The sequence below is a fragment of the Cajanus cajan genome, chromosome 10 (genome assembly GCF_000230855.2).
Source record: "Cajanus cajan strain Asha chromosome 10, NIPB_CcT2T_4, whole genome shotgun sequence".
NCBI lineage: Eukaryota > Viridiplantae > Streptophyta > Magnoliopsida > Fabales > Fabaceae > Cajanus > Cajanus cajan.
The window spans coordinates 16,137,372-16,159,793 of NC_138526.1; the positions used below are offsets into that span (position 1 = coordinate 16,137,372).

The window sequence follows — 22,422 nt, forward strand, 5'->3', positions numbered from 1 at the left end:
CCATTCATTAAATCTTTGGTGTCCCATTTTTAAATCTTCTGTGTCCTATTTGACTTTTGTTTTGTTCATTGTTTTATAGCTACCTTATGCAGTTTTGTTTTGTGCATCAATTATTATTATTTTTTTAGCAAATAATAATATCAAAAGTTATTTGTGATCATATGTTAATATAGATTAATTTTTAATTATTTGAAATATTATATAAATTATGTTTATTAAAAACATTATTCGGGTGAAGATAGCTAATAGTATAACTAATGAGAAGAAAAACATAATTATTAAAACAAATAACTATATTCGGTCGGTTATGATATCCTGTAATGTCACATAAACATTGAGATAAGATGAAAGTAAAAAAACTTTAATTAAGCATTGCACATAAAATTAATCCCGCAACATCAATGTCCCTAATCTGGTGCAAGAAATGTAACCGGGGACCCTCACCTTTATGTATGCATATAAACATTTTTGGAAGAGAAATTTACAAAATTAAAGACCCACTTTAGCATATATGGTCAGTTTTCCCAGCAAAATTGCAGAATGAACTGCCATCCTTTGAAGATTCATGAAACTGATCCATCACCTGTTATTGATATATAGAAGATTTAGACATTGTTAATCCTCACTAAATGTCACAAAGTTCTGTTCTAAATCAGAAGAACAAACCAATTCAGAAAATAAAAGCAATAAAAACAAAACATCAATTATCAACATGCCACATCAACAATCATCATCTCATTGCTCGTTAACTCTTCCTTTAATTCCAAGATATTTCACTCTCGTAACAACTGTGGAAAAATTAGTTGGCGAGGCAAATTCGGTAGCTAAATTAAGCATACTATGGGTAAATAACCCTCTTCCAATAATTTTAGGTGTGTTTGAATTACCTTTCCTTTGAACATAATCCATATTTTATTGTTCTTACTTTTCTGTTTTGTGTTCTAGAATGTGCAAATAAGCGTTTGAGATCTTTATAATATCGATTCAAATAGACATGTAATATACAACACGTATAAACAATTCTTTTTTCATTACTCCATAGTATTCCACATAGGACACAATAATAATTTCTCTTAGAAATTTGACAGGCATTAAGTGAACATTTTCTCCTAACTTAAATTTTATGCATTTACAAGAGTCAGTAAGTGTTCGAATCCTATCTACTTGGACAACTTGTATAAACAAATTGTTCTGTTTGGTGAAATATTTCCATCTAAGAAGATAAAAAATTATAATTAAAGAAATCCTTCTAGGAAGATCAAATACAACAAGTGATATATATATATTAAAAATCACGGGATATGGCACGATCTATCACAATATATAGAACTTATAAAATTTAATCTGTAATTAATGTAAAATGAAAATCTTAAATCGTAAGAGAGATTTTTTATTAAACATAAAATATAAGTTATTATAGACGTAATAAAACATTAATTTTAAAATTGATCTAATTATTGGAACTTTATATTAATATGTAATGTATTTTTTTATTTCATAAAAGTTATAATAATAATAATAATAACAAAATTCAAATATATATAAGATTATGTACATATTATTTCAAATATTTAAGTAAATATATTGCATAAAATAAAATAAAAGTAACTCTAAAAATATTAGAAGTGTTATGAATATAAATCCAACACAATTACCACTAAAAAAATCTGCTCAAAAAAGTTTGTCCTTTTTTCCAATGCAAGAAAATGTAAAATAGACAGTAAAAAAAAGTAGGTGGCATTAGATGGGGGGTTAATTCGTGCTGGAGAGAGATCGTATTCCTACAAACGACATTATGGTGTTTTTTCCTTTGTTAATGTTGAAGTTAACTCAAAATTGAAATAAATATTCATAAACTTCTCCTGAATAAGAAAATAAAAAAATATATATATTGTTAACCGGTGTCCTTAGATTACTGGTTAAACAATTAATATATAGAAACTTTTCATTAAAAATTACAATGAAAAATGTGTATATATATATATATAACAAAACTTATATTACACTTACGATTAAAAAAAAAATTAGGGCATTAAAATGGTGGCGACCTATATCCGCACTATGTGAGATATGTATGATGAATGGCATGAAAAAATTCAATTGCCTAATAATTATGTTGCTAGTTATTTCATTATATCCATGAGTGGCCAAAAGAAAAATATTATAGCCCTATGATTCTTGTCATTCTCTATAAAATGGAAAAATATTCCGAATCCCCAAAAGCAAAACAGTGTATAGGGGAGAGGGTGTTAATGTGTGTATGTGTGTTGCACTTTCTCATTGACGCAATTTACCCCTTTTTAATATAAAAATGTTCCACAATTCATTATTAATTTACCATGTTCAAAAAGTGAATGTTGATGTGGATTAGAGATGTTATATGATATGTGCACACTGAACAATGCTCCTAGATTACGAGTATCTTTTGATCCAAATTTAGAAATGTTTTTAAAAAGTATTCTTTACTTTTAATAAATAAATAAAAACAGTTATATATATTAAAGATTGGAAGGAAAAAAAATAAAATAATTGATGCAATGGAAAAAAAATGAGAAGTAATATTACAAAAATATATGACGTAAAAAGAAATTATGTAAGTGATAAAGCATGTAACTTTATGGAAGCGGCGGTGGAAATGCTACACAGATGGCAACGTGGAAATGCAATAAACACTCTTATAATGGACATTGAGAAGTGCACGATCAGTGCTTTTTTTTAATTTTTCCCTTTTGTTTTTCGAAAGTGACATTTTCAAAAGTCACTTTGACTCTAATTCCCTTTCTATCTTATTCTTAACCCTTCAAATGAATTAAGAGCATGCATGAACAAAAGGGATTCATGTTAAATTGTCCTTCTACCCTTTTTATATAAATCCAACATATTTCTCTCTTCTTTTCCTTACATATTCTCAATAATGTTATTTATACGTTGTTAATTTTCTGTTTTACTTCTTATGCATCTCCTTGTTTCATAGTGAGAAAAGAAATACTAAGGAAAGTGTAAGAATGTAGCATATGAATAACATCACAACATAATAGCAATATTTTTTAAACTTTCTTCACATAGACATGTTTTTTTTTTTTTCTATGCTTTATTTTAATGTTTGAGAATTGTAGATTACTAGATTTAATTTAATAATAAAATGAAAGGGGGTAGGGAATGTTATTTTGCATTAAGGTGGGTCCAATTAACTAATTTTGTACCTCAAATGAATCCTCAACTCGCAGAAGCAGGGTAGTCATTGGTGGTTGGAACCCCAATTGCAGAAGAACATTCCCTGTTCTTCCCACTGCAATTGTTCCCCAGTTGCAGTTCCGAAACACAAGGCACTGCATTTGCATTTGCATTTTTCCCATCAACACCATGGTCATAGAGAAACCCCTTGAACACGTGGCCACTAATGTGCACCGTGGCCAAGTACGCAAATTCATCTTCACCATTCCCAATGGCAGAGACTCTGTGACACTTGAACACCGCAGGTGCACGAACATGTCCCGGTAAAGACTGTTTGAAGCTAGCATCTGCATTCCAAAATCACCATTCAAATCCCATAATCATTTCAATCTCATCAACCCTCAAATTCATATTAAATAGCAATTACTCCGATTAGTTTCCAAAGCACAAAATATTATTCCCTGTAAATAATGAACTAATATTTTTTTTATTAGTAAAAGTTAGTAATCAAGTAAATTATGTTACTTTAGACATTCGAACTCACTTCTTTTTTATCATTCTAAAGCTATGTCTCTCCGCACCACTTTATAACTCCGAAATCAAAAATTAATAAAATTTAGTACTAGAGAAAACAAATCAATTTTTTCTTTCTTTCTTTCAATTAAATTTTCAATACACCCCCAAGTAAAAATATCAAAAGGAGGGAAAATTAAAATTGAGGGTTTTGTTTAATTTCTTTGATGGGTGAAAAAGAATGAGAGAGAAAGAAAGAGAAAAATGGAAGCACCTTGTTGATGAGAAGAGGTAGTAGTAGTAGCTAAGCTCTTAGGTGTTGTAGCATTAGAGTTGGAACTATGAGAAGTGGCAGTGGCATTTTGCGATGACCCCACCAAAGGTCTGGGCCTCTTAACAACGGCGGCGGCGGCGGAGGGCACCACCGTGTCCCTCTCCCGGCGGCGAATGGAGGGGACCCACGTGCTCTTCACGTGAGTGTTGCAATCGTAGCCACGTCCCTTGCAACAAGTCCTACACCTTCTGAAAATGCAATCTTTCTTAGCCCTGTTGCCGCAGTCCTGACACGCCCTAAAGTCGGGTCCAAAGGCCCCGTTTTCATCGCTCTCGGCGAGACCCTTGTGGTGATTCTGGTCGTGATCGTGGTCCACGTGGATGGGACCCTTCTTGGGGGGCACATTGGGTTCTGGGCACATCTTGAGGTTCCAACAGTTGGTGGGGTCTTGATGAGGGTCGTGATTGGTTTGGTGAGGGTGTGGCACGCATGGCGTGGCCGTGAGGAGAGGGAAAATGCCGAACCCAACGCTGAGTGCTGCCGAAGAAGGCAGAGGGAGGTTGGGAGCACTGTTGCTGTGGTTTTCTGAGATGGGTTGCCCTTGGTGCGTTGGAGCTATCAGAACTAGGTCTCTAAGGCCTAACATGCTCCTTGGAGTTATTACAAGTTATTGCAAGCTTGAGATTGATGTTCTTGTTCTTGTTCTTGCCAAAAGGGTTCTTGTGTGTTGTGGGTTGTGGGTCGTGTTGTGGATGGAGATCGATCTTATCTTATTCTATGGGGGAATTGGAACAGAACATGAGTTTCCATTCTTTTGATGCACCAAGTGTACACATCATGGATGGATATGGATGTATGGTTTCAATTTAAAAAAGAAACACAAAGGTGAATACATATAATGGAATCCATAATGGACAAAACTTGAATGTATTCTTTTCATGTTTTATCTCTCTCCTTAATGTTGTCCAAACACACATTTTTTTTTTATGGGTTTCACAAAATTAAATGATATGCAAAAACTAATAAAATTTATAACTTTTATCACATATTTTGATGGATTTCATAAAATTATATGATCGATCGATATGCAGAATTTACAAAATTTATAATTTCAAACGATGATTAAGAGAATGTTTTAAAAAAAAGTGCTACAAATTAAGAAACTGATTTTTCGATAATTAGTGTTGGATATTGTTCAATATATATGTAAATTATATTTGGAGAATTGAGATAAACAATATGAAACTTTCAAACATTTCTTTTTACAAATGTTTGTTAAACCAAATCATGTCATCTAAAATACACAAATCATAAAAATCAACTCTAAAATATGATATTATATTAGATTTCATCTTGAAAATAATTTAAATTACATAAAGTTGTCAATCAAATATATAAACTTGAAAAATTGAGACAAACAATATATAACTTCCTAATATTTATAAGATTGAATATTTAAGTGCAGTCTTATGGTATATATGTAATACAATAAACCTAGTAAGAATAATTAAAATAGACTGTAGTATTGTTTTAAAAAAAAATTAAATTTGAGTTTAAATAAATCAGCCAATAACTTATACACTATTTACACTTTTTGTCAGCGGATATGACATTTCCAGCAAAATTTGTATTAAAATATGAGCATAAGTTTTTAAAGTAAAAAGTAAAACACAAGACTAAAACTAATTAAACAAGTATAATTTGCTTTAGTGGGATTGAGAAAGGGTGAAATTTTTTTTTGGGGGGGTGGGGGTTACGAAGAACTCTACTGCTACAGGTTCTGACACTGAAAGTCCACTTAGAGATTCTTGGATTGGAAGGGGGTGTAATTATTATTATTGAATTGTTGTGGTAGCAAGCAATTTTTGTGCCCACATGTGTAGTGTAGGTTTCCTCTTGCACCTTTTTGTTTCGAATTCATTTCTAGACAAGTGTCACTGTGGCCTTCTGTGTTTTGTTGTAAATGGAAGGAATAGAAAGAGGAGAAAGGGAAAAACAAACAAATACCCTTTCCATTTTTAAATAACAGAAAAAGAACCTCTCATCAGTAAACGGATTTCCTGTTCTTCTCTTCAACTTTCTTTCATACTCATCCAAAAATACCAATTTTTTTTATTGATATAAAACTTGTATAATTTTCACAAAAATGTAGGTATATGAAAGATTTTTTTTCCCTCCATATTACTCTCTTATAATATGAACCAAAGCTGAGCTAGTGCTATTTCTATTTTTCCTTTTTATTTTTGACATGGCTATGAGTTAATCCTATGAGTGTGTTGGAGAAAGATATAGAAATTAAATTATTTTAATAATGAATTATATGAACAATTAATCATTATTATAATCTATTATGATTGAAATAAAATTTTATTTCGGTATGTTAAAAAATATTTAAAATGTTTAATTTCATTTGAATACGATAAAATAGTTATTTTTATATAATAAATCAATTTAAAAGAAAAAATTGATATATAATCATAAATTCAAATTTTGAGCTTCATAAAAAATTATTTTTAAGAGAAAACAATAATTATAAATTTATATAAGATGTCCCAAACATATAGTATTTTTTTTTTTGCAAAGAATTTTCTTTTAAAAAATAACTGAAATAGAAGGTTATAGTCTTCCTAAAAAACAAATGAATGATACGAAGAAAAATAACGTTTTTCGTCCTACGCTATTTAAAAGTTTTCAATTCATCATAATTGGGGTCACACAGGGATATTTATCTCTTTCAACAAACACTTATATTTCTAATTTTCAGACAAAATCTTCAAATTTTTATGATTAACTTTGGCTAGTTTCTTTGAAATTATATAAGATAAAATTTTCTTCTTAAAAAGGCAGGAAATTACTTTTTTTAAGATTAATTTAGACAAACACATTAAAATATATATATGTGTGTGTATCTGCTTTATTTCATTAATATTAAAAAAAGTATTTTTAGAAGAAAAAGAGTTCAAACATAAAACTAGCTTAACTAAATAACTGGATCTTTGTATGTATATTATGCAGCTCCAAATAACTCATCTGATTTCTTTTGTAAAGTTCTCTTTGTTTAATTTAGAAAAATGGTACATATTTTTCTTTAGTTATTGATCTGATTTCTTTTGTAAAGTTTACTCTTTGTCTAATTTAGAAAAATCAAACAGATTTTTTTTTTATTTAATGTGCATTGCTGTGAAGTTTTATACTATCTTAAATTATTAATTTATTTTCATGAGAAATACATACACTAGGAATGATACTTCGATCATATAGGGACGTAGAAGTACAAGTAGATTTAAAAATAATGAAAATGTCCAGTTGGGTGACTTTTTGTCTTTTACCTCAAAAAAGTCACTTGCTATGTGCATCTTTTTGTCTTCTAATTATAGAAATTAATCGCCAAGTTAAAAGTAGGAAAGTAACCTAAAGTTAAATTAAATCTATAGAATTGTGTTGAATTATATAAATGAAAAGGAAAATGCAGTTAAACTAATAAATTAAAGTACGAAACTTCTAATTAATCTTTTTTCTTTATGCCTCATGATAAAAGTAACTTTTTTCTCATGGAACCTTTCCTTTTGCGAATATTTTTTACTATTTTTTGTAAGATTATTACAATTTGACAATTTAAATATACATTATAACTATCAAGTCATTCATTAATTTGAGTAAAATAAGACTTTATTCTCTCATTAAAATCTCATATTCATGTAAAAGAGAATATATGATTGAAAAGAAACCTATTAAAAGTAGTTAATTTGAAAATCACTTATTGACAAAGATAGTGAATTTCACACAAATATAATTTTTAATCGATAACAATTATAATAACAATAATAAAATTTAAACTTAAAATCTTATACATATTATATCAATTCTTATCATTAAATTATAATAATTATTTATATTAATATCAAATTTCACCATTAAATTAACTTTAATGATTATTTGTATTAATATCAAAGTTGATAGTTGTGGTGGGAATGGTATAGACAATAATAAATACAACAATAATTGTAAAGATAATGATGACAAATAATTATTGTAAAGAAACTGATAATTATAATATTATAAATAATATTTATAATTGAGTTTTAATATTAATAATTAATATTTTGATCTAATAAAAATTATTATTAGTAGTTTTCATTTCGAAATTTTTTACTTGAAATGTCCACAAAATATTTTTTTATAATCTAGTCATTTCTTATTTTCATAATTTTTTTTTTTTGCTAAAACTTTAAGGTTTTTTTTGGATTTGAGGATGGAAAATGGGGAGTGGAAAAGGAGAGATTTGAAGGGAAAGTGAGTGGAAAGTGAGGTTGTTTGGATTAAGGGAAAGTGAGTGAAAAGTGTAGAGAAAGTTTGTGAAAGTTTGTGAATGAATTGATTGATGTAATAGATAAAAATAAATTTTTTAATTGATAATTGTGAAAGATTACTATTTTGCCCTTAGGTTAAAAAAAGTTTATAATTATTATAATTAAAAGATAAATATATAAATTTTAACTAAAAAATTATAAAAAATTAATTTAAAAATAAATTAATTTAAATATTTGGTTTAAATTTAATGATAGATAAAAAATAAAAATTTAAGAGATGAATATATGATTTACACTTTTACCCTTGAATTAAAAATGAGTATAATATTATTTATTGTAATTAATAATAATTACAATAAAATTATATTAATAGATATAATTTATTAAAAATATAATAAATAATGATAAGAATAAGAATAAATATTGGAGAAATAATAAGAATCATAATAAATAATAATGATACTAATTATAATAAATAATAATAACAAAATATATTATGATAATTATATTTTGTAACATTATTTTATTAATGTTTATGAAAGTGTTATTATTATAATTTTATAAACATGTATTACTTTATTTTTTTTATATTTCCACTTTTTGATGTTAATATTTAATATATAATACCTTAAATTAAATATAAAGTACTCCGCAAAGGTCAAAAGTGGAACGGCCCGTTTTGCTTTCGCATTTTTCTCATAACATGCATTTTTGGAACAGGCCGTTTCAGGGCCGTTTCGGGTTCCACTGGCAACGAAAATACCCTGCATAATCGATTATGCTTGGCCACATAATCAATTATGACCTTGCATAATCGATTATGCCTCACCCATAATCGATTATGCAAGGCCATAATCGATTATGTGGCCAACCATAATCGATTATGCTCCTTCGTATATACCAAATGAGATCAAACTTACCTTCAATGGAGGACCTCCTTCCACAATCACTCACCACCAACACCCACCAGCCACCACCAGCCACCCAACGTCGAGAATCAGCACCAGCCCGTGGAGAACGTGAACGTGAATCCTCTGCTACATGGCACATGCATGGGAGGGGCATTTTTGGATTTTCACAAATCCTACGTGTCTTTCACCTCCTTTCTTTGCTTTTGTGCGAGGAGAGCAACAATGCTTCTCCCCGCTTTTCTTCGCCTTTCTTTCGCTCCAAATCACGGGAAACAAACACATACTTTCCTCGCCTTTCGTTGCTCGTAAACAGGACATCCCCGAAAACAAACACTACCTAAGGGATTGGTCTTGTTAAAGTTGTTGCTTCGTACTGCATTTGTAAATAAACAGTCCCATGTTAGAACATGTGCAGAAGGATTTTACGAAATGAATTTTTATTTTAAATAATAAAGCATTTAATTTAATTTAAAATATATTATAATCTTACTTTACCAAATTATTTGAGAATATATACTCTTATTTAATTTAAATGGAAACTTCCATGTTTTTAAGTTTTTTTATTTAACGAAATTATAAATCACCGCCACGACAAAAAATTACAATACAAAATCGCTAGCCACAGCTTATTTCGTCTTGTCCATGAAGTGCATATGAACTTTGCAATATCAAGATTCTATGATTTTGAAACGAAACTCAAAACATAAAGATTATCCAAGTTTAAGATCCAAAGGTAAATATAGAACAAGTATATGAACCAAAAGAAAAAAAATTGTGTAAGTATAAAAATTAAAAAGTCAATCACATGATAATTATAATTGAACAAGTATACAGAACAAATGAATAATTAAACATAATAATTATAATTGAGTTTTTGTGCTAACGCTGCTAACTAGACAATCTTGTGTCACGAATCAGCTTATAATAATTACTATATTGGCATCTCGTTCATATATGTAATATTTCTATGGCGTACTATATTTATTTTGATAAATAAATCAGAAAAGATAACAATTGCACGCCGTTGTAGCTAATATGACAAGAATAAAAAGAAGAAAAAAATCCACAGCAAATAATTATCATAATCTGAATACAATCCATGACAATCTTCGAACTTTTCATGATGAAATAAATCACAAACCGAACCATCACTCACATATCACTTGTGTAGTGTGTTTTGAATGTTTACATGAAAAATAGTCTTTATTTTTTTTTTATAAAAGAAAAAACTCTCAAAAGTATATTTAACTTGTGTTGAACCATATTCCAAGTTAAAATCTTGCAAAAATTGGAAATGAAAAAAAAAAAAAAAAAAAAGCAGTAAGATTTGATGGTTGACGAAGGGTGGCAATCTTGATGTTATTAAATTGGGGAACATGGTTAGGTAAGCATGAGTGAAGGTTTGTAATAGTGCAATTACTTAACATGATAATAGAAATGAAAAGGAAGAAGGGGGACCAAGCTAGAATTGTATTCTATAATACCCCACAATCTATGTAGGTCAAGATCAGAGCCTAACCCTAATTGGGGCATAGATTTGCCTTATAGGAAACAAAAATAGCACACTATGGCCCTATCAATGCATAGCCTTGGTACCTCATTAGTCATTCCACTGCATAAAAGTTGGCCCTCTTTTCTTCTTTCGCCAACCCCACTGACAATGATGTGCCATAATCACCCACCCTTTACCTAATTATTTGCCTATTTTGCTTTTCTAATTTTTAACTAACTTTTTCCTTTGCTTTCCTTTGCTTTTCATTTTCTTTTTATTTCATTTTTGCTTCTCAATTTTGTTCTTACTGGGTATGGGTATGCACACAATACATGTATTTTTTTTTTTAAATGAATGTATTAAAAAAAAAGTGTAATGATTTTTAGGGTATTTAATGAATTAAACTATACCTCTATTTTGTGAATTAGGGTAAATTAGAGTACGTAGCATAAAAAGTAAGACTCTCCACATGTTTAGATTCCCATGTGTGGAAGCATTACGCGCGTCAAGCAGAAGAGCTCTTTAGCAAAAAAATTTCTCTCTTTCCGCTCTCTTTATTAATTAATAATTTTAATATAATATTTCTTTTTATAACTATATTATTATTATTATTAAATATTTATCTATGCAGTAATTAATCTTTGTAAAAAAAATAAATAAGTGAGATGGTTTAGGGTTTAGGGTTTGTATATTTCTTTTGTATCTAAAAAATATATATATATAAAAGTGAGTAAAATATTTTGTATCTTTCTTTGAATAAGTAGATAGTGGACAGATATAAAAAGATTCAATTAAAAATCTTATATACTATTTTTTTTAAATCTTTGTTAATCATTATTTTACAACTTTTTAAAGGGTTAAAAATGTCAAAAATAAAACAGTATATGCAAAAAGAAACAAACAATACACATTTATATACATCTATACATATATATACATATAACACACACAAATACATGTATACATACATATATATATATATATATATATATATATATATATAGGTGGAATTAAATGACATCGGTGAAATTGTAGAGAAAAGAAAAATACTAGAAAAAAGAATTTAATAGTATCTATTAAAAATTCATTTTTTTTTAAATAGTGAAGTAGTAACAAAATCATAAGAGAGTAGATGAAAAATAAAGTAAGAAGAATACATAGAATTTTTATACTGATTCGTCTCAACTATCGAGAGTACATCCATTTTTTTATCAACCCAAACAAGTATCATTATCTTATACAAAGATACAAGTATTCTTTCACAAGTCACTTTTGGCTTAACCTACGTGTTGTTTGACTTGCCTCTTTAAACAATTATCCAAGTGTTCTTTTAAAAGTCTCTTTAGACTTTAACAATCAAATATTATTTTACAATCAAATCTCTCCAAGCTCAAAGCTAAAACACAAAGTTAAAGTTGGGTAAGCTAACAATGATGTTTCGCCTTACTATCAAGATGTGATACAACTGATTATGTACAAGACTTAGAAAGAAATGTACAATGATGTTCACATCAAATTTATCTCTCCCACTTCTTTCTTTTGAATCTTCAAGCTTCTTTATATCAATGTTTCATGAAGATGATCATTGCAAATCTTTAAACATATCTTAGAGGTTTTCTTCGTTTGTCTTTATCTTTGTTAGATGTAGAGAGAAGTGTATGTTGGTGCATTAAATGCATTTCACCAAATTGTCACTTCTTATTTGATCAAAGAAACTACTTATCATCTTTTAGGTACTAAAACAAAGGAATCATGTGTATGTTAGTTGGAAACAAATTTTCTTACAATTTTTTGTACTTTACGAGATATGCTAGTCCTTTTCTTTTACGCAAAACATGTCTTTATTTCCTTTAGTGAATTGTTAGTACTGAAAAAGCTTTTTCCTTTGATCTATTGAAGAATCATGTAGACAAAGATGATTCTCGTTATCAGACATCATAAATGATATAAATACAAAACATATGTCTTGCAAATGAAGTGCTTCTATGAGACTTAATGTCCTAATAACTAATTGTCTTAATAGATCGTCTAATCTCTATTCATCTTAAAGTTTGATCTAAATAACTTTTCTCTTATAAAATTTCTATGTTTGTTATCATTAAAACTTAAAGTTTGAGAGATTTACGATTGTCTTTTGACCTAACAATCTCTCCTTTTTATGGTAATAAACATAATTTTTAAAAAGAAAAAAATTTTAAGCACGTCAAATCTAATCGATTTCAATTTTAGACAAATATCTTTTATCAAAGTATATATGCCAATTTATTAAAAAAAAAAAGTAATGTGATTATACGATGTGTTCATTTTAATAAGTCTTTCAAAGCTTAAAAAAACAATCATTAATTTATTAGTGCAAATGTTGTATTCTGATCAAGGTAAAGAATATTGATCCAAGCAATTTATTCATGCATTATTTTTATAGAGTAAAAAATTTGTTTCCTGATATCAAATCGAGTATTGTTGAAACAAATCATGCATAAATATTAGAGTATATATTAAAGCGTTTTTATCACTTATCATTGTCTTATTCTTAAAATTTTTAATTACCATATTTAAAATAAATAGATAAATACATATATGTATTTTTTATATATTATAATTTCTTTTATTTCCAAAAAATTAAAATGGAAACATTTAGTATTCAATTTTATTATAACTTTGTTTCTTTTAAAAATAATATTATGATATATATATATATATATATATAATTTCAAATGGTTAATATAAGTAATTATATTAAATATATATATATATATATATATATATATATATATATATATATATATATATATATATATATATATATATGAGGAGAGTTCAAACAACACCGGTGTAACTTTTACCAAGTGTTACACTGCTCAATAACTTTATATTAAATGTGAATTTTGAAAACTCAACCGTTAGATTGAAAGTTCATATCTCTTAGATCATATATATCAAATTTTGTTAAATTTGAACAACAACTTCAAGGTAATCAAAGTGTTAATATTTTAGTATATTTTGAAATGTATATATTACGTCAATTTTATTTTATGATAATGAAATATCAAATCATCTTAGATTAATATAAAATTTGATATATATGATCTAAAAGATATGAACTTTCAATCTAATGGTTGAATTTTTAAAATTCACATTTAACATAAAGTTATTGAGCGGTGTAACACTTAGTTAAAGTTACACCGGTGTCATTTGAACCCTCCTCTCTCTCTCTCTCTCTCTATATATATATATATATAATATATATATATATATATATATATATATATATATATATAACGGTTGAATTTTCAAAATTCACATTTAATATAAAGTTATTGAGCGGTGTAACACTTAGTAAAAGTTACACCGGTGTCATTTGAACCCTCCTCTCTCTCTCTCTCTCTCTCTATATATATATATATATATATATATATATATATATACATTATAAAAGGGTAAAAAAAAAAAAATTAAAATCAAAATTTTTATTATTATTTTATTAAAAAAATGAAAAATCTGCAGCAAAAATCTGTTGTTGTACACCTTATCACCTTATCCTCTTATCCCTTAATTAATGAACCCTATCCCTAAGAAACTATAAAGAAATGGAGCATAGGAAACTAACCAAATGAAACCAAATTCCCATTAATAGTTAACCATGTAATCATTGCCATTCATTCTATAAATAGCTTCACATGCACAAGCTCACGAGGTGGGAAAAAAAAAAAAGAGAAGGAAGAGAACAGAGAAAGAGAGAGAAGTGAATAGGAAGAGAATAGTGAAATTTTGAAATACTAAGTCTACATTCTAAGGTAAGGGGGAGGAGAACTTTATTTTATTAAAATTCTATATGCTATTATGTTTATTTATTTATGTTATATTTTATATGTATTTACTTAGTGAGATGTCCCTAACCTCACTTATTTGTTTAATCTATGATAATTTTTACTTATAATAATTAATAAGGTGTTCATAGTTTATGTTGTTTAATTATTTTATAATGATTATTATTGTCATTTACTTGATTAGTACTCTTAATATATTTCATTAAAACATTATTTTAATGATAAATATTCAAATTTATTTAGCGTAATTATTTTTATGATTAACTATAATATAATTTTGTTAAAATGTTTTTGACTTGTCTTGTTGTTAGTTCTTCATGTATTTATAAAGATAAATATTATTTTATGACCATAGAGAATAAAGTTTGAATTAATTTGTAGTTGGAGGTTTGACCTTGGCAATTTAAATGAGTAAGGATTTAAGGTGAAATATCCTTTTGTTAGTTGATATTATGATTATGTTCATTTATCTTGACTAGTCACTACTAAAATAATTCAAATTTTATTATAACATGAAAATCTAATATATATATATATATATATATATATATATTTAATATTGATTATAAATAATTCTATACATTCTATTGAATTATTTGTATTTATATTTATTGGATATTTTTTCTCATTTTTCTTTGTTTTTAAAATTAAATATATTACAAAATAAATGGATCTACCTACGATTACAGGTCCTTTTACAATTGTTATTACTGTTATCTTCCCTGGAGGGAATTGGGATGTGGATGTTGTTTCCAACTCTGTTACGTTTCAAGGCATATGATTATCTTCATTTTTCTTTCGACAAGAAAAACCCACTATTATTGATGTACCTATTATAGTAATTTATTTATCCTCCAACCATACTAGTCCAATTGTAAATTTATTTCCACCATCAGTGTAACTATTGTAATAGAAGTGAAAGAAATGAATAATGTGTAAAATAGTACATTATTGTAATTATTTTTAGAACAATATGTAATGTAAATATGAACTAACTATATGTAAATAAGTTCACAAAATCTTCTCTGTCTTTATGAAAAATATTATTAATGATATAATTTTGATAATAACATATAAGGAATATATATTTAATATTATATAAATTGGGCGTTACATTTTAATGGTATCATAGCAACGTTCCATGTGTAACTTGAGGAAAGGTGCTAACCATGTTTCTGGTATGATAAACTAACCTATAAAAATTTCAGATGGCCGGAAGAAGAAATACAGAACTGACTGAGGTTGTGCAAGATATTAAGGACATGGCTGCTGCCTTGTTAAGAAATCAACGACCGGAAGGAATGGGGGAGTCACAAGGGTTGGTTGAATTTAGGAGAAATAAACCTTCCCATTTTGATGGAGGGTATAATCCTGAAAAAGCTGAATTATGGATTAAAGAAATAGAAAAGATATTCTGAGTCATGAATTGTCCTGATAACCAAAAAGTAAACTATGTAGTGTTTATGTTAGTAGGAGAAGCGGAATATTGGTGGGATAGTACTAAAAGGTTATTAGAAGGACGAGGAATAATCATTACATGGGAAGTGTTTAGAGCTAAATTTTTTTAAAAATATTTTCCTAATGATGTTAGGAGGGCTAAAGAAATAGAATTTATGCAATTAAAACAAGAGAACATGATAATAGGAGAGTATGCTTCTAAGTTTGAGGAATTGGGAAAATATTCTGTTTTCTTTTATCACCCTGATGAGAGGACGAAGTGTATTAAATTTGAGGATAGACTTAGACCAGAATTAAGGAAGGCAGTAGGGATATTAGAAATTTCTGATTTTCCCACATTAATACACAAGTGTCATTTTTTGGAAGGTTTTGATCATAATAAGGATAACAGACCAAAATCTTTTGGTCCTCAGTTTAACAAGAAAAGAAATAATGAAGGCAAACCTTATGATCGACCTTAATGGAAATCCCAATTTTCTCAAATTGCAGGAAATTCCAGTAAGCCCATGAATAATCAAGTTAAGTGTCTTAAGTATTGACAGGGCCATTATGCTAAGGACTGTCATCTTAATGAACCTATTTGTTTCAAGTGTGGAAAGCTTGGTCATGTGTTTTCTGAGTGCGAACAACCAAAGGCAACCGCGAATACTTCTGGATCCAAACCAAGACCTCTTACAACTGGGAGAGTCTATACCATGACTAGAACTGAAGCTGCTCAAAATAATGATCTAATACAAGGTAAATGTTTCATTAAAGGCAAAACTTTGAATGTACTGTATGATTCAGGCGCAACTCATCCTTTTATCTCCAATGATTGCGTTCAACATCTTCAATTGTCAGTTTCTTCTTTAGAGACTAATCTAATTGTTTCAACCCTTACAAACAAATCTATAATTACCAATAAAGTTTGTTTAGATTGTCCTCTTTTCATTAATGATAGAAAATTTCTTGTAAATTTGAGCTACCTACCTTCACAATTAGACGTGATTTTAGGTATGGACTGGTTATCTTCCAATCATGTCCTTCTCAATTATGCAGAAAAGTCTGTAATATTTATGATTCTAAGGACCTATCGATTTCATTATCCAAACCAATATGCAGGTTTTCATGGGGTAAAGTTCAAGGATATTTAATCTTATTTTCTATGGAAGCTAAAGAGGAAGTCGTCTTGAAAAACATAGCTGTTGTTCAAAATTTTCTTGAAGTCTTTCCTAATGATATTCCTGGTTTGTCACTTGACAGAGAAATTGAATTTTCAATTTGATTTAATGCCTAGAACTAGACCAATTTCAATGGCACCTTATAGAATGTCACTTTCTGAATTAGCTGAGTTGAAGAAACAATTAGAAGAGTTGCTTGAAAAACAATTTATACACCCTAGTATATCACCTTGGGGGGCTCCTGTTTTGTTAGTTAAAAAGAAAGATGAAAGCTTTAGGCTGTGTGTAGACTATCGGCAATTAAATAAGTTTACCATAAAGAATAAATACCCTCTTCCTAGGATAGATGATTTGATGGATCAATTGAGAGGAACAACTGTGTTTTCTAAGATAGATTTAAGATCAAGATACCATCAAATCAAAGTGAAAGCAGAAGACATACAAAAAACTGCGTTTAGAACAAGGTATGGTCATTATGAATATCAAGTGATGCCTTTTGGAGTGACCAATGCACCTGCAGTGTTCATGGATTATATGAATAAGATTTTTTGTCCATATTTAGATCATTTTGTGGTGGTCTTTATAGATGATATCCTCATATATTCTCGAACTCATGAGGAGCATGAAGAACACCTTCAAATTGTTCTTCAAATCCTGAAAGATAAACAATTGTAGGCTAAACTTTCTAAGTGTGAATTTTGGTTAGAGGAGGTTAAGTTTTTAGGACATGTGATTTCCAAAGACGAAGTGTCTGTGGATCCGTCTAAAGTAGAAGCAGTTCTGCTATGGGAATCTCCAAAGACGGTGACAGAAATTTGTAGTTTTTTGGGTTTGGAAGGATATTATAGGAGATTCATTGACGGATTTTCTAAAATAGCCATGCCTTTAACTCAACTCACTAAGAAAGGGCAACCCTTTGAGTGGACAAAAAAATGTGAGAATAGTTTTCAAGAACTTAAGAAAAGATTAACCACCACACCAGTCTTAGCCTTACCTAATCCGAATGGAAAATTTGTCATATTTTGTGATGCCTCAAAAATGGGATTAGTGTGTGTTCTTATGTAAGATAGAAGGGTAGTAGCATATGATTCTAGACAATTGAGAGCTCATGAAAAGAATTACCCAACCCATGATCTAGAACTAGCTGCCATTGTTTTTGCACTCAAGATGTGGAGACATTATATGTATGGTGGTAAGTTTGATGTTTTTAGTGATCATAAAAGTTTAAAATATTTGTTTGATTAGAGGGAACTAAATATGAGCCAATGTTGTGGCTGATGCATTGAGTAGAAAATCTTTACATATTTCTTCATTGATGATTCATGAGATGAATTTGATAGAAAAATTTAGAGATATAAGTTTGTTGACTGTAGTAAGTCAGGATAGAATACAATTGCATGCAGTGCAGATTACTAGTGACTTACATGGACAAATTTGTGAGGCTCAGGTAGTTGATGAATTCATTCAGAATAAAAAGAGATTGTTGGGACAAAAGAGTGGTGAAAAGTTTAATATAGATTAAAAGGGAGTTTTGAGATTTAATAATAGGATATGTGTGCTTAATGATTCTGACATTAAGAAAATAATTTTAGGTGAGGCACATAAGAGCAAGTTAAGCATACACCCTGGTGCAACAAAAATGTATCAGGATCTCAAGAGGATGTTTTGGTGGCCTAAAATAAAAAAGGAGGTAGCACAATATGTAGCTACATGTTTGATTTGTCAGAAGGCCAAGATAGAACACCAAAAGCCAGCATAGATGTTGCAACCCTTAGATATACCTGAATGGAAATGGGACAGTATAACAATGGATTTTATAGTTGGGTTACCACGAACAATCCATAAGTTTGATTCCATATGGGTTATCATGGATAGACTAACAAAATTTGCTCACTTCTTACCCATTAACATTAGGTATTCACTAGAAAAATTGATTGAACTGTACATAAGGGAAATTGTACGGTTGCATGGTGTACCATCTAGCATAATATCTGATAGAGATCCTAAGTTCACTTCTAAATTTTGGGGAAGTTTACATCAAGCATTAGGAACTAAGCTCCGCCTTAGCTCTACATATCATCCTCAAACAAATGGGCAATTAGAAAAGGACCATTCAATCCCTATAAGACTTATTGAGAGCTTGTGTGCTAGAGGATTCTGGTAGTTGAGATCAATATTTGCCTCTGATTGAATTCACTTATAACAACAGTTTCCATTCTAGCATAGGTATGACACCTTATGAAGCTCTATATGGAAGAAAATGCATAACTCCTTTGTGTTGGTTTGAGACTGGGGAAAATTTAATCTTAGGTCCTGAATTGGTTCAACAAACCACGAAGAAAATCAAAATGATTCAGGAAAAATTAAGAACGACTCAAAGCAAACAGAAAAGTTATGCTGATAAAAGAAGACGACCTCTTGAATTTCAGGAAGGTGATCATGTATTTTTGAAAGTTACACCGACAACTAGTATTGGTAGGGTAATGAAATCAAAGAAACTCACACCTCGATTTATTGGTCCTTACCAAATCCTCAGAAAAATGGGTCATGCTGCTTACCAAATTTCTTTACCTCCTTTTCTTTCTAATCTCCATCATGCCTTTCACGTGTCTCAGTTAAGAAAATATATTTCTAATTATGTAATAATGTCTGATATGGTACAATCAAAAGATAACCTTAAATTTGAAATAATGCCTATACAGATCGTAGACAAAAGAATCAAGCAGTTGAGAGGCAAACAAATTTCACTGTTAAAGGTCATTTGGAATGAGGACACTGGCGATGCTACATGGGAATTAGAAGAGAAAATAAGAGAAACTTATCCTTATTTATTTTGAGTAATAAAAATTTCGAGGATGAAATTTCTGTAAGAAGAGAAGAATTTTAATATTATGAAATTCTTAATACAATATTTTAAATTCCCTTATCATTGCCTTATTCTTAAAATTTTTAATTACCATATTTAAAATAAATAGATAAAAACATATGTGTATTTTTATATATTATAATTTCTTTTATTTCCAACAAATTAAAATGAAAATATTTAGTATTCAATTTTATTATAACTTTGTTTCTTTTAAAAATAATATTATGATATATATATATATATTTCAAATTTCAAATGGTTAATATAAGTAATTATATTATATATAAACATTATGAAAAGGTAAAAAAAAAAATTAATTTTTTTTATTATTTTATTTATAAAAAATGAAAAATCTGCAGCAAAAATCTACTGTTGTACACCTTATCACCTTATCCTCTTATCCCTTAATTAATGAACCCTATCCCTAAAAAACTAGGAAGAAATGAAGCATAGGAAACTAGCCAAATGAAACCAAATTCCCATTAATAGTTAACCATGTAATCATTGCCATTCACTTTATAAATAGCTTCACATGCACAAGCTCACGGAGTGGAAAAAAAAAAGAGAAGGAAGAGAAGAGAGAAAGAGAGAAAGAGAGAGAAGTGAATAGGAAGAAAATAGTGAAATTTTGAAATACTAAGTCTACATTCTAAGGTAAGGGGGAGGAGAACTTTATCTTTTAAAAATTCTATATGCTATTATGTTTATTTATTTATGTTATATTTTATGTGTATTTACTTAGTGAGGTGTCCCTAACCTCACTTATTTACTTAATCTATGATAATTTTTTACTTATAATAATTAATAAGGTGTTTATAGTTTATGTTGTTTAATTGTTTTATAATGATTATTATTGTCATTTACTTGATTAGTACTCTTAATATATTTCATTTACGTAAAACATTATTTTAATGATAAACATTCAAATTTATTTAGCGTAATTATTTTTATGATTAACTATAATATAATTTTGTTATAATATAATTTTGTTAAAATATTTTTGACTTGTCTTGTTGTTAGTTCTTCATGTATTGGATATTTTTTCTCACTCCATATTTTTCTTTGTTTTTAAAATTAAATATATTACAAAATAGATGGATCTACCTACAATTACAGGTCCTTTTAGAGTTGTTATTACTGTTGTCTTCCCTGGAGGGAATTGGGATGTGGATGTTTTTTTCAACTCTGTTACGTTTCAAGGCATATAATTATCTTCATTTTTTTTTCGACAAGAAAAACCCACTATTATTGATGGACCTATTATAGTAATTTCTTTATCCGCCAACCATACTAGTCCAATTGTAAATTTATTTCCACCATCAGTGTAACTATTGTAATAAAAGTGGAAGAATTGAATAATGTATAAAATAGTACACTATTGTAATTATTTTTAGAACAATATGTAATGTAAATGTAAATATGAACTAACTATATGTAAATAAGTTCACAAAATCTTCTCTGTCTTTATGAAAAATATTATTAATGATATAATTTTAAAAATAACATATAAGGAATATATATTTAATATTATATAAATTGGGCTTTACAAAGAATTTGTTTAAAAAAATCATAGTAAACTTTATTGAAATAGATCATGCATATCATATATGTCAGAATATATCATACATCATTCTGAACATATGTATCATAGTGTAACGACCCACCTTAGGTCATCACATCAATAACCAACCAAAATAAAAGAGCATTTATAATAAAAAAAATAGAGCAAAAGCCAGCTACGCTAGAGTGTAAAAATTGTTTTCATAATAGCAAACATAAGTATATTAGTCATTCTCAGTAAAATCATACAGTCATCCAAAATATATTAACATTAACCATTAACAGAAACACCCTAGGTGCTGGTCAAGCTCTAAGCCTAGCCACTTCTCAAAGCAGCTACCCAGAAGACTCCTTGCTATCCTATGGCTTCACACCTGATCTGCTCCCCCACATAGTGAGATCATCACAGTTCCACCACATGGAAACATAAGGGTTAGCACGTATAAAACCAACCATAGTATAAATATCATTTTAACAATTATTTATTCAAACCAACCAATATAATGTATACACATTCATGCCAATGCATACATATTAATTAAAGAAATCCATAACCAAAGTATACAATTCATACCATATATATATACATAATCCACATCCAAAGCAAAGTCACACCACCGTATAATCCATGATGTAACCAACACATCCAAACCAAATGTTGGCCTCAACACCTATCCAAACCAAGTGTTGATACGGTGAAACATGTCAGCAACCCATGTCTCACGCCTAACCTCTCATGGAAAGTATACAGTTGGATTACGTCGTCACGTAACCCTGGTGGGGTCACCTCATCCATCGGTATGACTCGACCCAGACCCATACCGGTAGCAAATAGATACTTAGAGGAGTACTTCAGAATCCACCTAACATCTGAAGT

The 22,422-nt window shown here is 28.8% G+C and overlaps 1 protein-coding gene across 1 annotated transcript; it reads right to left on the bottom strand.

Moving 5' to 3' along the window:
• Positions 1-275: 275 nt before the first annotated feature.
• On the bottom strand, positions 276-4,866 carry LOC109789390 (protein LATERAL ROOT PRIMORDIUM 1). Its single transcript, XM_020348324.3, has 3 exons — positions 3,962-4,866; positions 3,204-3,521; positions 276-583 (listed from the first exon to the last, which is right to left on the bottom strand). The coding sequence occupies exons 1-2, from the start codon at positions 4,605-4,607 to the stop codon at positions 3,217-3,219; spliced, it is 951 nt and encodes a 316-aa protein (XP_020203913.2). The 5' UTR covers positions 4,608-4,866; the 3' UTR covers positions 276-583; positions 3,204-3,216.
• Positions 4,867-22,422: the final 17,556 nt, after the last annotated feature.

Bases quoted from the DNA above. Each gene is read 5' to 3' on its own strand.
- LOC109789390 (XM_020348324.3), bottom strand. From the start codon at position 4,607: ATGTTAGGCCTTAGAGACCTAGTTCTGATAGCTCCAACGCACCAAGGG. The intron at 3,522-3,961 runs GTGCTTCCATTT...TTTGGAATGCAG, and splicing joins TACCTCTTCTCATCAACAAG to ATGCTAGCTTCAAACAGTCT.